Consider the following 15,175-nt stretch of genomic DNA (forward strand, 5'->3'; position numbering starts at 1 on the left):
CGAGCACTTGTAAGCACTCGTTGCCAGTTCTTGACTATCTTTCCTATCGCTATTATTATTGGTTCTATTATTATTATGATAATAATTATAGTTATAATTATTGTTATTATAATCATAATTGTTCATCTTTGAACAGGGCCTGGAGGAAGAAGTATGTTATACCACTCACTGCACTTTTACAGCCTAAGCTTATCTTTTATTGGTTCTCCATCAGTTATTTTGCTGTCTTGCCTCATCACAGGAATAATAGTAACCTGCTCAGCTAGTCAGCATTCTGCTCCAATTGATTAGGTTTATAGTCTGGTAAACGCTGACCGTAGGTCGCCAATCGCTACTTCCAATTCATGAAGATGAACTTGCTCAAACTTTAGTAGATTTTAATGTTTGAGATAATCTGACTGCCAGGATCTTTATAGATTAAAATCAACAAAACCTGATCACGGTTAAAATGTTCAGATCAGGCGAAAGTGCAATTATGACATCTACAGTTGCAAAGAGACCAACAGAATAGAGGCCCATAACACTGCAACTTGAACACAATAGCGGATATCAAGTACATCAACAGTAACAACTAGGGATGTCATTTTGCACATATTTTGCTTTGAGTCCTTTAATCGCATGAAGTGTTGTTGATTTAGATATTAAAACATCAAATAGGCAGTAACTCTTAGGAAAATACTTGGCAAACATGGTGTGAGAGTTGTGCCGCGGTAGAGCAGTGTGGTGAGCAGCGTGCTCTAGTGGTTAAAAATATGGACTGCTTAGCGGCGGGTCACTGCTTAGATCCTCTGCTCTGTCATGAACGAGCCTCTGTACCCTGAGATACATTGGTGGTGCTGCCAACATGATCGGTGGTGCTGCCAGTGTGATCAGTGGTGCTGCCAGTATGATCGGTGCTTCTGCCAGTAGGATCAGTGGTGCTGCCAATATGATCGGTGGTGCTGCTAGCATGGTCGGTAGTGCTGCCAGCACGATTGTTTGCAATTACTCTGCAAGTATCTTGCTCAGCAGGTTTCTCATGGAAGTTCTCACAGGCCTTGAAACAACTGAGAGCCACAAGGAGTAAATGTTTGGTCCACAATCAGACAATTCCCACTTATCTTCTCAGTTTTAGCTCGCATGTTTAATCAAACCCAAGATTCTACCACTTTATACTACATGCTTCACATTTTTTAGAGTATTTTAGATTGCATGAGGTGGTTAGGCGCCGCCAGGGTTGTACCATCGGCATTCAACCATATCGGTTATAATCAGTAACCTGCCATCATATTTAACTGTGTACCAGAATAGAAATCCAGTCATTCATATTCACTCCAGTCTTTGATTTTATTATTTGCTAAAGTTTACACATCATCTGGTTCTCTTGTCTACCGTTCTACACTCTTATCTTTTTGTTAATACCCCCTTTACTCATCACATTGCTTATTATTATTTCATATACACTTGCATCACTGTACAATATTATTATTTCATATACACTTGCATCACTTTACAATATTGTTCTACACACAACATGATACCCTGGTTGTAAGTTACAGCAATCCTAACTCTCTTGCTTCTTAAGGAACTGATTTACTGATGGTGGAGTTAGTTTTTAGGTTCCTCTGGCTTTGAGTAGTTCTCTGATGAGAATAGTCAGTCTCTCGGTCTAATACAGAATAACAAATTTAAATATATATTTATGTATATATTTCTTCACTGCTTTTGTATATATATATATCCAAAAGCATATATTCATTTCTGTGATATATATAACAAAATTAAAAAAACATTCATTTTATGTATATCTATAAGATAAATGTTTCCTCACTGCTGTTAACCCTGATGGGTTGTAATGTTTACTTGAGCTTGAGCCTCCTACCAGATCACCGGAGGTTTGAGCACTCGCCTCAAAATCTTAGCCAATAGCTCACTTTTTTGCCACTCATTTGTGTTGATTGTTGTCAGTATTTGGTCAAGTCACATTTGATGTGCAGGTGTTATTATACCCATTGCTCAAATGGCTACAGGAATTACAGTTGCTCTTACATACCAGCACTTTTCAATTTGTATTTAAGAAATTATCTTTATATACACACATTTATATATAGATATATATGTATAAATATATATGTATACATATATACATGTATATGCATATAATGTAGGTATAAATACATATAAGGTAGGTATATATACATATAAGGTAGGTATGTATACATATAATGTAGGTATATGTGTATGTATACTAATTTCCAGGTGCTATGGTTCCTACCATCTGTCCCTTGGGCTACAGAGAGAAAAACGATGGCCAGTCTGACAGGTTTACCTTTGAGAGCACCTGCGAGCCATGTCCAGAAGGTGAATATGGAGCAAGAGCCAACAGGAGTGGGTGTGACATTTGCAGAGCTGGAGTAGTTTGCTTGGAAGGAGCGATCACTGACCAGCCCCTTAGCAATGATTCCGTAGCTCATGGAGTCTATTCTACTAAGTATGTTAAATCAATAGAGGACAACTCCATAGATTTGTCTATTTTCCATGTGCTAATGAATGGAAAGGGCTAACTAACTTACATATGTTCACCTGTGACATTATATAAGTTATATATATACATATACGTGTACAGGTAGTTAGTTCTCCTAGTTATCTGTTTTTAGTTATCCTATTTTTATGTTAAAAAGTAATTTTATCTTTACTGAACCGTGACTAAACATAAATAAGGTAAATATTAAAGCTAGACTAAGAACTTTTAAGAACTAAAATTTTAAGAACTCCACACTAATAATAATCAGGGGGTATTTGTTTAGACTAAAACTTATCTGGGAAGTCAAAAATTTTTTAATACAAATCTGTAAATTTTAAATCCTCAAACAAACACACCGGACGAGTTACACCGCAAATCAGATTTGTATTGAAGACAATTTTGACTTTCTAGCTAATTTTTATTGTAAACATATACACGTATGTATATAATAACATGTAACACCTATATATATATATTTCTCAAAGTATGTTCATGTGTATGTCTGTCTGCATTCCAGCTATAGTTATTATTAGAATAACTGCAGCTGGACAACAATGCTGACACAATTTCATGGAGTATTGTCATTAGAAGCCTAGCAGCTTACTGCAATTCTCCATTGGCAATGTGCCAGGCTAATAGCTTGAAAGTTACAGTTGTTTGACAAAGTTTTAAAACCTTTACAGTTGTTTTCATTTTTCTCTTAATTTATTTAAACTACACAAAACACTTCTCTCATGGTATGTACTTTGAAAGATGGAATAATAAATGTTGTTATGTGTTGGATACAAATCAATTTTCTGCCCAGAATTTTTTATTACCGGGGCAACGCTGAGTAGCACAGCTAGTTTATATATAATAATAACATTTCAACTGGTCATCATAGACAGTCAAAGCATTATATATTTTACAAGTTAAGACCCAAATAGTTTTCAACTAACAGTTCATGGCTGTTAAAGAATTTTTGATGTTGAGGTTAACATACATGAACATATATCCTTGAATGTTATTTGAAAGGTCATAACCCTGATACCTGTCAACTGCTGTCACATACTAAAATATTATTTGATAGGTCATACCCATGCCCACCTGTCAACTACTGTCACACACTAGAATAATATTTGATAGATCATACCTATGCCCACCTGTCAACTATTGTCACACACTAGAATATTATTTGATAGATCATACCCATCCCACCTGTCAACTACTGTCATACGCTAAAATATTATTTGATAGGTCATACCCATGCCCACCTGGTTACTACTGTCCAGCGCAGTCAGGCTTCCCACATTCCTGTCCCAAGGGCACTTTTAATGCCGCGCAAGGCAAAGGAAGTCTAGTAGACTGTCTAGATTGCCCTATCGACCATTTCAACCACCTCACTGGACAGATAGGCTGCTTCAGCTGCGGTGGAGAGGCTAGTCAGCCAGTAGCAGGAAGTGAAACATGCGAGTGTACAGGAAGTGGCCGCGACTTTCAGGTAAGTTTCCTCATCTTTTATTGTTTGGTAGTATATACAAAGCACATTCTAGTTTGTTACTTGTTGTAGGCAGCAATGAACTTTCTGTGTTCTCTGAAACAACCTGCCAAACTTATCTCTCATATGCCTGCTACATGTATATAAGTCTAATTATAAAAGTAATGCTCTTTGCTTCCGTGCTTCTGGTGTAATCAGTAGAAACACTAGTACTACTACTAGCACTGTTACTTCTATTTCCAATACTACTGTTATTGCTGCAAAAACTTTCCTTACTACTGCTAGGTTTTCTGCTGCTGCTCCTACTACTGCTACTACTACTGGTACTAGTACTACTGGTACTATAACTACTCATATTACTATTGTTTCTACTCCTGGTGCCCCTACTACTGTTATCACTACTAGAATTTTTACCACCCGTAGTCCTGCTACATTCACTACTAGCTCTACTACTATTGCTATTACTAATTCTGGTACTAGTACTGCTTCATTCTTTACTACTACTGCTACGACTACAACTGTTACTACTGTTATTTTAAGATTACTGCCATTTCAACCTCTAAGAATACTGTTACCTCCAGATATCTAGAATATATGCTCTGTGGATGGTCCAGCATAAGATGTTGTCCAACTTGCAGTAATTATTCTCTCTTGACAATACTGCTCAGGGTTTTACTTGCTAAAAGAAGATTTAGTTAAGAGAAACAAAGTCTGGTATTACAAGATTGAGAGATGAAGGTTGAATGAAATATAATAATAGCATATTATTATATTTAAGCATTTATTATTATTATAAGAGCATAACTCGGTTTACGAGTGGAGTTGAAGGAATTCTGCCCATTGGCCTCCACAATTGCTCAAAATTAACAAACGACTTTAACAATTCTAAAGTTAAGGTTCCGATTCATACTTAAAACTAGCTTTTGCATTCTCTATGGGTGCTCGGAGGCACTCTGAGTTTCATCATGCATATTACAGTAGATAATTGAAAACATTATATAGTCTTTTTTCAGGAATGACATTGTTTGATTTGTTAATTTTCAGCCTTCGGACAGGCAGTGCCCCTGTGCGTCAGGTTTTACCATACTACCTGACAGAGAGGTTGACTGCGTGAAGCAAGTCTATGACTTGTGCACAGAAGGAGAGACGCGAAACCAAGCCGGACAATGTTTGAATGCTGATCAGTGGCAAAGCTATTGTGAGGCTGAGGTGGGTTTTTATCCAAACTTTTTACAGTAAATTGAAAGTACACAGTATGTACACTCCATGGAAGTATTTTTATTCTCATAGAGGTGTTTATAATGCTTTAAAAACATTCAATCCTCATAAAGAAATTAGCAATTCAGTTTTCAAAATTTTGTATCATAGACTTGTAAGAATTGATTCAGTTTAGTATGTAAGGGCAAAATACCACAATTTGTTGGCTATCCAAACTTCAATGAATCGATTCAATTAATTCAAATTGACATAAGCAATTCTATATCAATTTTACAAAAAAGTCGAATGACTCATTCGACTCGAACATCGCGGAAATTTGTATAAATGTATCTTCCTTGCTTGTTAGTATAGTTCACTCATTCCAGCATTAGCTAAAAATTAGTACAAATAATGAATTCGCTGCTTTGGAGCCAGACTAACTAAACCCTTGTCAGGTGATGGAATGTCTTCAAGTCGGCTGTTAAGATGTTCAGATATGATCGAGGAAACAAAGCACAGATGTCTCAATTTTTTTTCGGGTTGATATTATTTTTTATTATTGTGATGACGAACCATATTTCTCTTTTCACCTCATCACCTGTCATTTGAGCTTTTTTCTATTTTTACAGTTGTTGTTGTTCTTTAATGTTTAACACCCACTCATTCCCTTCAGATATGTGATACCGGCACCTACCTGGGAATAGATCAAATACTTGGTCTATGTAAGTGCAAGGTGGATGATTTAGAGGAAATATGCGATGTTGAGTGTCGAATAGCCCAGAGATATAGTGTCTCGTTCATTTGTCCAGCATCCCCCCTTGAACCTTTTGTGGAGGTCAGGGACGGCAATGGCAATGTACAGGTAGGTCTCTGCACTGATAAATTTTACACCATTTTGTAAACACATAAGCTTACCTCGAGGATGTCATATATAAAGTAAAACCTCTAGTTTAACACCAGCCTCTATTTGAACGCCGCCTCCAATTTACTGCCACTATAAAGGAAGGTTGAAAAAACAGAGAGCCATCGCGTTCAATCAGAGGTTTTACGGTAATAATACTTTAATAAAAAAGTTATCTTAATATTTGGCAAAAGTAGTTTGATAATTCCGAAAGTAATTCTATTATAACTTTGTCTTTCTTTCTTGTAGGTATAATACAATATCATCGGTTTTTATAGTTATTCTTTTTTGATGGAATTAATAAGTAATGGCTGGTTTACACTATCGTTGTATGTCGTCGTTGATCTCACAATACTTTGATGATCGTCTGTAATAAGAATGTTTACGGTATTACAAACTTATCCGCATTTATATCAGCTAATACTCCATGACATAGTGCTCTTATTTTACAATGAGCTCACAGAAACAATTGAATATTAGTCCTGCAGCAACTGTCACGGAAGAAAATATAGATCAAGCTATCCACAGCAGCAAATCACCATCGCTGCCGTGGATAGCTCGAAGTAAGTGCACATTGCATAGGCTGTCATTGATGCCTGGCAAACTATCGGAAGTTTGACAGCTGCAATCTTTCCCGACGTATCAGCGTTGGCTCAGTAATGCCATCGGTTTACAACTCACATAGTCGACGAATAACCAATGAGAGGACAACTCCAACATACACCGACATATAGCGATATAGTGTAAACTTAAAATGGAATGGATTTGCCTTTTATCATCTTTTTAATTAATTGGTTTGTTATATTGCATAACCTTTTAGTACTGGAGTTGTCATTCATGCTCCTTGTACTCGGATGAAAAATGTAGTAGGAACTCGACAATGCGTAGCAATAATTAAGAGTTTGTCCTCGCTGATCTATTGCTATCTTATTAACTCAGGTATTCACTTGCTATACCATGTCATACACTTTTGACATGCATTACAGGTACAAATACCTGCGAGCAACATGCGTAAGATAATCAATTCAAGAAACTCCATAACTGAAGACCAGTGTGCCGGAGAGTACACAGAGCCTCTGCACATCACAGACCTAGATTCAGGAGGATTTGTGGGTGTCTACGAGCCTGACCCCGACTTAATGATTAGCCTTTTCTCTGCTAACTCCAAGGGTGTCTACAGCGGCAACATCACTGGTTAGTCAAATGACTTTGTTGTCTCCCCATAAGTTAACAACTCCAGTCGTATTTATATGAATAGATAATAAATTTCTTTCTGATCATTGTTGATCTACAAACATTAATTTTGAAGAAACCTTGTGTCATACACTGAAGTTGTATTCTCTTCAGTCTTTACTAATTGGTCTACTCAGTATCAACAATCATTAGTCCAAAGATAGTCATGGAAGGTTGAGGTTTGTACGTGAAATATTTGACACAAATTTTAATAATTCTCAACGATGTTTATCTGGCACATGAATATCTGCTGCAAAGTTATTATCACTTCATCCACATTGTAATTTTTACTTAGACTGAAAATATCGTAATCAGGTTTCGTTCTGTCGTTGAGTAGAAAAACTGTGGTAGACAGTCTATTCTGTTGCTAATGTTTAGATTCATCTTGATGCCTACCGCTAACACAATTTATTGTCTGTTACAGGTGCTGGCTTCGGTGAGTATGCAAGAGTTTGTGTTACCAGTATTACACCATATATTACACCAGTCATTTAGCTAAGTATTTTAGTTTTCTTGCTAGAAAAGATACCAGCTTGATCATGTCAGTATTCTCTCTGTGCAGTGACTCAGCCAAGCAGGTGTATTGTATTCAGTATCGCGTATGTGTGCAGTGAGTGTATCTATGTAGGAATGAGTGCTTTCACTCTTGTTTCTCAACATGTCTCTTGAATGTAAGGTTTTATCGAACATCCATTCATTTATGTTGCAATTATTCATTTTTATTATTCATTTTTATTGCATTCTATTTATAGATTATACAGGATACTCTTTTTCCGATATGCTTTTTGTGTGTGATTATAAATAATATATTAATATAATTGTATATATATATACTCAATAATATATTATATTAATATAATTGGTTTTATTAAACATCTGCTATTGCTTGCAATCTTGTAGCGATGATGGAGAGCTTTCATTACACTGATTGTTTCTGATTCTAGATGTAACTGCTCTGGTGACCTTGACATAGCCTATGGTTTTCTTCAGAAGTTGTTTGCTTTGCTAGTAAATGATAATTAAATTAGCTAACGGTTATTGTTTACAGATTACAACATAAACAACATCGTGCAAAGACAACTCTTGGCGGTGAGTGAGAAGTCCCTCAGTGGCATCAGGAATCCTACTGTTTGTCTTAAATACGGAGAGGCCATGATCTTCAGTGTCTCTAATGATCACTATCCTGTCTATGACCGGTAAGTAGGGCTTTGGGGTTTCTTAGACTGAAAGTCGATTGTATTTAACTAGAGTAGAAATGCATTGTATAATCAAGCTTTTAAATTTCAGATGTTTCACTCAATGATTGATTACATAATTATATATAATAAATAATCACAGTCACGAGTCATTAGCTGTGTGTACAAGCAACACTGTATAAGGTTGTTTGTGAGTGAACAATTCCTCGAAGATCAAGTAAGACAGCTGCTCGCAGGTTCTTTCTAGCTCATCAGTGTCAAAGAAAGCTTCCCATTTTTACTCCAGATTAGGGAGCCACAAGTAGTTATTTTTTGCCATCTGCAGATGTCTGCCACTTGCTGTTGAACACATTCTTTCGGGTTTTTGTCTTGCTGTTTTTACATCTGGGTCCTCAACCAATGCGCGGTGTACTTTTTACTGGTGGCAGTGAGCCATTTGGAAAAAAGTAAAATATTATATAAGTAAAAATAAAAATTAATCTCAGTTGGCAGGGAGTCAATTAGAAAAAAGTAACATATAATTCACCGCATTTCGATGATTCGAGTGGGTTTGGAGTTGCTCACTCCCGATGAAGTCACACCCTACTGTTTCAATGATTTGGAGTCGTAATATATATCTTTCCAATGTTCACAATGTGTCAACCAAAACAAAATTTGTTAAAGTAGCCTCGCTTTCAAGTCACGGTCACTTTTCAGTTCATGAGTCAACTAGTTTCACTAACTCAGGATGCTTGATCGCAATCTTATTTTTTATAATTACTGTGCTCCATATCAGAAGATCTCAACAGAGTTTACTATTTAGTATACAGATCTTACTTCAAAGGTTGCAAAAAGTTATGCAGAAACAGCAGCAGTAAAGGGAGTAGCAGCAACAGTAGCAGTAGGAGCATTTTTACTGGAGAGAGTCTAGCCGAGTATCATAGGTTTAGATCGATCAGCAGTGAGCCTTTTCATGATGTTGAATAGTACTCTCACAGCAAGTGCATTTGCACAAATTTAGAGAATTATCGTTTCTATGATTTGGAGCGCAAGCGACTTCAAACGCATTTAAAGCATTGAAATTGTTACTAGGAGACAGCATAAGAGAGTTTGAAGGTTGATGAAAGGTCATCAGTTGTCTGTTTCATCTACTGCTCGACTGCAGGCAATCAATAGCTTTGATCTTTAAATTATGAAATGCTCTCCCAATAAAGACACGTCTTCTTGTGATCTCTGGTTATAGCTTCTTCAACGTATTGATTGTCTGGCATCTTTTCCAACAAACAATTATCGTATCCAATTTATTTTGCAAGCTTGCTTGTTAGACAGATTGGTCATAGATGGCTAGAATGATTCTACAATTCTGTTATAATAATACTGTTTGCTCTCTCTCCCTCTCTCACTCTTTCCCTCTCTTTCCTCTCTCTCTTTCCTTTTTCTCCTCTCTCACTCTCTCTCTCTATCTCACTCCCACTTTTTCGCTTTCACTCTCTCTCCTCTCTCTCAGTCAGTCATTTGTACAATGACAGTCCTATGCTTTAGGCTTTATCACTGACTTCCATGCTGTTTTCTCCCTTCTCTTACGATCTGTTTGGGTCTAGTTCCCTCAACCTCATGTCACGCTTGGCTACATCTACTGTTTGTCTGATAAAACCACTTTAGAACTCTTGTGAATAAATGTTTTGAGGAGTTTACGCTAACTGCTCAAAGTGAAAAAATCTTGTTACCAAAGAGTTCTACTCATAATGAGTCAGTCATTGAGGTTGAATATGTCAAGGTTGGTTGAGTCTATGGCTGCCCTTTTGCTTTCAATAACGCAGCTGGTTTCTCTTTTAGTATTTCTTCACTAATAAGTCATACATAGCGTGTTTAGTCAATTGTTGGTCTCCCTTAAAATATTCGATTGAGACAAGTTAACAATATGTGGAGTGTGTGGTTTTCATGAATACACATTAACGTGTGATATATCCATATATGATATATTGTGTATGCATATACGCTTATACGTAAATACATATATGCATCAATTGCAGCCTGGCAAGTGTCAAGTCTGAACCAGTGTTGTCACAATAAATTCCAGTCATAAAAACTGTTTAGTTTTAATATCCTTAACTCTCAGCGTTTCGAGTTCACTTTATTAATGTAATTACTTGGAAACAACATATATATTAGAAATACAGATTTTATTATATATATATATATTTTAGAAACAACATGTGTATACTTGAATATGGCACAGAATATGTAATAAATATTTATCACAGCAATCGAGATAAATTATATTCACCCAGTTGAGATCGGTTGATATTTTTGCACATCTGTACTTTGGCGTACCTTTTTTAGAGTTTTCTTGGTTGGCTAACTGATTTAATGAAGGCTGATCACACTTTAAAATATATATTATACTCTGTATTATATATTATATTATACTCTATGTTAGAATATATGTTTACAACAAAAGTAATATCATAGAATCACAATTGACTGCTGCAATAAAACCAACCTATATCACTAATCCATAAATCGTTTTTAGCTTCTTTTCTGCAAATTGTGAGTTGTCTTCTTCCTGCAAAATAATTCATATAATGTGCTTCTAGTTATATGTCTTCATGTCTAAACTTGTTACATTATAGGCTTTTAAATGTCAGTTTTTGGTTTGTGAAATATCTGGGGGTCCTGCTAGTTTAGTTTGTAAAAGGCTCACAGCTACACAGTTTTAATCAATTTTATATAACAGTTGTACCTACTTACCCTATGTTGGGTTTTATTCCTCCTTGTTATTCCCTTGTTAGCATGCTATTGCTCCATGGTCTCATCGCCTAAAAAGACTTTGGAGGTTGCAACATAGGATGTGTCAAGATAATTAACACTGGCTAGGAGCTAAGGCTAAATTGTTAATTCAAAGTTAGTTTACAATTTTACTACAATGTAGTGACGACTCCGTGTTTATTGAATCAAATCTTTTGGCTTAGCTTTGTTATAAATCCTGTGAATAATCACTCAGTTTCACTTTCACTTACCTAATTGTGGAACTTTGCTTTCATTTTGCTCATCTACTGGTTCCCTTTGATTCTTGAATTCCATGTTTCCCTAAAATACAGATCCGAAGTTTAATGGTTTTTATTTCTTTAGTTTGGAAAATTGGATAAAATTCTTTTTTTGCCTAATATTGATGTTTTGTATCGAAGGCAATCGCGATGTTATTTCACATGTTTTCTTTATTTGTGGCAAAAAGGAAATATGAATTTAATTGTATATATACATTTTGAATTATTAATAGAAAATATATATAATCATGTATATATTTATAAGAGGAAATATGTTTTCAAATGTATATATACAATTTGTATTACTAAAAGGAAATGTATATATGGATGTATATATAAATATATAGTACATTTATATGTATGTACATAACATGTATATATATATATGTTATATAATGTATAATCATGCACAATATATATATATATATATATAAACCAACCAGATATAGTGGTGGTAGACAAGGAGAACAAGAGGGCTACTATGATAGATATAACAGTACCCAATGACTACAATATAGCCAGCAAAAAAGAAAAAAGTAGAGAAATATCTCCCTCTTGGAGAAGAGATTGAAAAATGCTGGAATGTGAGAACAACTGTAATCCCAGTAGTCATTGGGGCACTGGGCACAATAACACCGGCGCATAAAATGTGGCTTGCCCAAATACCAACAACAATCAACTCAGGTGAGTTGCAGAAAAGTGCGCTATTGGGAACGGCTATGATCTTGAGGCGAGTGCTCAAACTCCCAGGTCTCTGGTAGGAGACCCAAGTTAGAGCAGAATTTACCACCCATTCAGAGTATCCGTGGTGAGGAAACAATTTTTTTTTATATATATATATATATATTTGTATCCATGAGCAGCCCTTCAACAAAACATATTATGCTTTTTAATTTAGAAGAGGATATTCACCAACCTTTGAGTAAAATATTGCTACCGGTTTCTCTACACTTCGCTTTCCACCCATTCTAAAATAAAAAGAAACAGTTATGTAAATGTCCCAAGCTACTTCAATTTTGTTCACTGTGTACAATCATTCAACTAAGTCATGGCTGTGCATTCAGAGGTTCAGCAAGCAAATATATATTTGTGGCAAAACGTAGTCATGCTTTGACATAAAACCTACAGTCATATCTCGACAACATTAATTCATTAGCAATATTTGCTTTATACATCAACGCATGCGCAAGTAGCATTAAAACATGCATTAGTATTATATTAATGTAGTAAAATTTGTTATGTGTAAGAAATACATTATTTTTAACGTTGAACTAGTTTTGAACGGTAACAAACAATCCAGCAACAGCTCTAGACTTTAGCTTTTATAATACATGTAATTTATTCCAATCAGGTTTAAGATGTATATATGATACTAGTGTCTGGTTTCATCTTCTGTCTCTTTAGAACATGATAACTCTTACCTATGGCTTCCAAAGACTCTTTTGTCATCATCAGTGCCAGTCTTAGCACTAGCCCTCTCCTTCTCGTTGAAGTCCATCAGCAGGTTGATCAGGGTTATGATTCGCTCCCGACTTTGCAGTCTTTCCTTTCGCAGAGCGTCTACCATTTCTGGTCTTCTCATTTTGTACAAGTCGGCCAGTCCTCCCATCCCCTAGGTTCATAAATAGGCAATTTCAAGAATTGTAATAAAACACAGTTTCCTATGTTTGTAGCCATGCTATGCAAACTTCTCAGTATTCAGAGTTTATTGCTGTTTCCTAGTAGGAAACAGTAATAAACTCTAGGATGTAGTAGGATGTGCTAGTTTCCACTAATCTTGGTATAATTAGTTTTTACAATTTAATCTTTTTAAATTTATTATTGGAAATTTTTTTTTAAATTCTGATAATAAATTCCGATAATGTATTTCTGAGACAAAAAATATGTTTGTTTGTCTCAGAAATACAAAAGGTCAGAAAAGTGCTACATCATGCTGTCACCAAATAATTCGTCAAATACCTGCTATGTGCACTAGTGCCTATATACATGTATATACGTATTTTATATATATATAGTTGTGCCTAGTATATATATAGTGTGCACTAGTGCACATATATATATATATATATATATATCACTGAAATATCTATAGTTTATTTGTTTTCACAATATTTTGTTCTTCACTAATGCGATTTTGATTAAACAACAAAAAATAAATTTCAAATTTTAATTAAGTTCTGCACCTCTAGTATTTTTCATTTAACAATTGGAAAGTTTTTAATTCTCAAAGGCTTATTGGAATTGTGAATTAAACCGGATGAAAAATATCTCATCATGTGGTTCACATATGCTGAGATATCATATACTGCAATATCTTTTGTGCTGGTTTATAAAAAGCATAAAATGTTTGTTCCTACTACTAATAATCCTATAATTCCTACTACTACTAATAATAATCCTATAATTCCTACTACTACTACTAATAATCCTATAATTCCTACTACTACTACTAATAATCCTATAATTCCTACTACTACTACTAATAATCCTATAATTCCTACTACTACTAATAAAATACATTGGTTCTCGATTACATCCGTCAGTCAGTTACTAGTGATAAATCAAGTTTTATTAATCATTGCAACTGAAACAAATCATTTCATGATGCTAACACTATTGATACCAAAATGGAATCAGTATTAATAACATTTATCACTGATGGTAGTAGGATTAGGATGCGTGAATTCACTTAATCGGTCTCATCAATTGTTATTAGTCATCTTTGACTTACGTCGTTTTGAGAAAGAGATCGTCTTTTTCTTCTACCTATGGAGAGGTACTTGTCCATCCACTCTGGTCTCTTGTCATTTCGCACATTTCCTGCAATATTACATAGTTATTGCTCGATTATTCCATTAATAGTGAAGCGAATATTTTAATTTTGGCTCATTGTGCTTTCAAGGAAATTCTCTAACGATAAACTCATTTGGTTTTGTGAATTCTTTCAGATTCAGATAAATTGTTCGATTTTTCTATGCTCACAAGTTCAGATTTTACTGAAGTGCTGCCTATTTTCTATAGCATGTGAATTCGTTGCTCAATTTATCATGGTTAGTAACAGATTACAGCTAAGCAAACGCCTGTCATTTTATGTAAGAAATGTATCAGCATTCAAGCACCCACTATGATATGTAAGAAATTTATCAGCCAACAAACACCTGTCATCATATGTAAGAAGTAATATATCAGCTAACAAGCACCTGTCATGAAGTGTCACAGGTGCTCGTTACTGGATAATCTGTTGTGTTAGTAAAAAAGATTTTGAAAGTTGTTGGAAAGTTTTGTATAATTTTAGAAGATAAGACTAGTAGAGATTGCAGTATAAATTATGTTATCAGTTCGGTAGTGAGGATTCATTCTTCAGCAAGTAATCAAAAGCTTTTTTGAAATATTAAAAACTACTCACCGAATGCTCTCTTAGTCGGTTGCCACGCATCATTATCGACAGCCCAATCAGGTGCTTCCGTATTACGAACAGAGAACATGCCATTACTCATGCTTTGTTCACTACATCACATACATTACTAGGTGACAAGAGGCAACAGGTTGTTGTAATTTATAAGCATAACAGTCATGCAATGTTAGGATTTATTGAAAACCTAAACTAAACTGACACTAGCAACTCTTCTATTTATTGATTAT

The 15,175-nt window shown here is 35.1% G+C and overlaps 1 protein-coding gene across 1 annotated transcript in view; it reads left to right on the top strand.

The window, feature by feature from the left end:
- LOC137398177 (uncharacterized) overlaps positions 1 to 15,175 on the top strand; it is a 300,195-nt gene that overhangs the window by 236,408 nt on the left and 48,612 nt on the right. The window contains 7 exon segments of the mRNA XM_068084283.1: positions 2,229 to 2,470; positions 3,740 to 3,983; positions 5,025 to 5,189; positions 5,851 to 6,039; positions 7,065 to 7,272; positions 7,736 to 7,747; positions 8,360 to 8,507. Coding sequence (XP_067940384.1) covers positions 2,229 to 2,470; positions 3,740 to 3,983; positions 5,025 to 5,189; positions 5,851 to 6,039; positions 7,065 to 7,272; positions 7,736 to 7,747; positions 8,360 to 8,507 — 1,208 coding nt within the window.

Source organism: Watersipora subatra, chromosome 6 (assembly GCF_963576615.1).
Source record: "Watersipora subatra chromosome 6, tzWatSuba1.1, whole genome shotgun sequence".
Classification (NCBI taxonomy): domain Eukaryota; kingdom Metazoa; phylum Bryozoa; class Gymnolaemata; order Cheilostomatida; family Watersiporidae; genus Watersipora; species Watersipora subatra.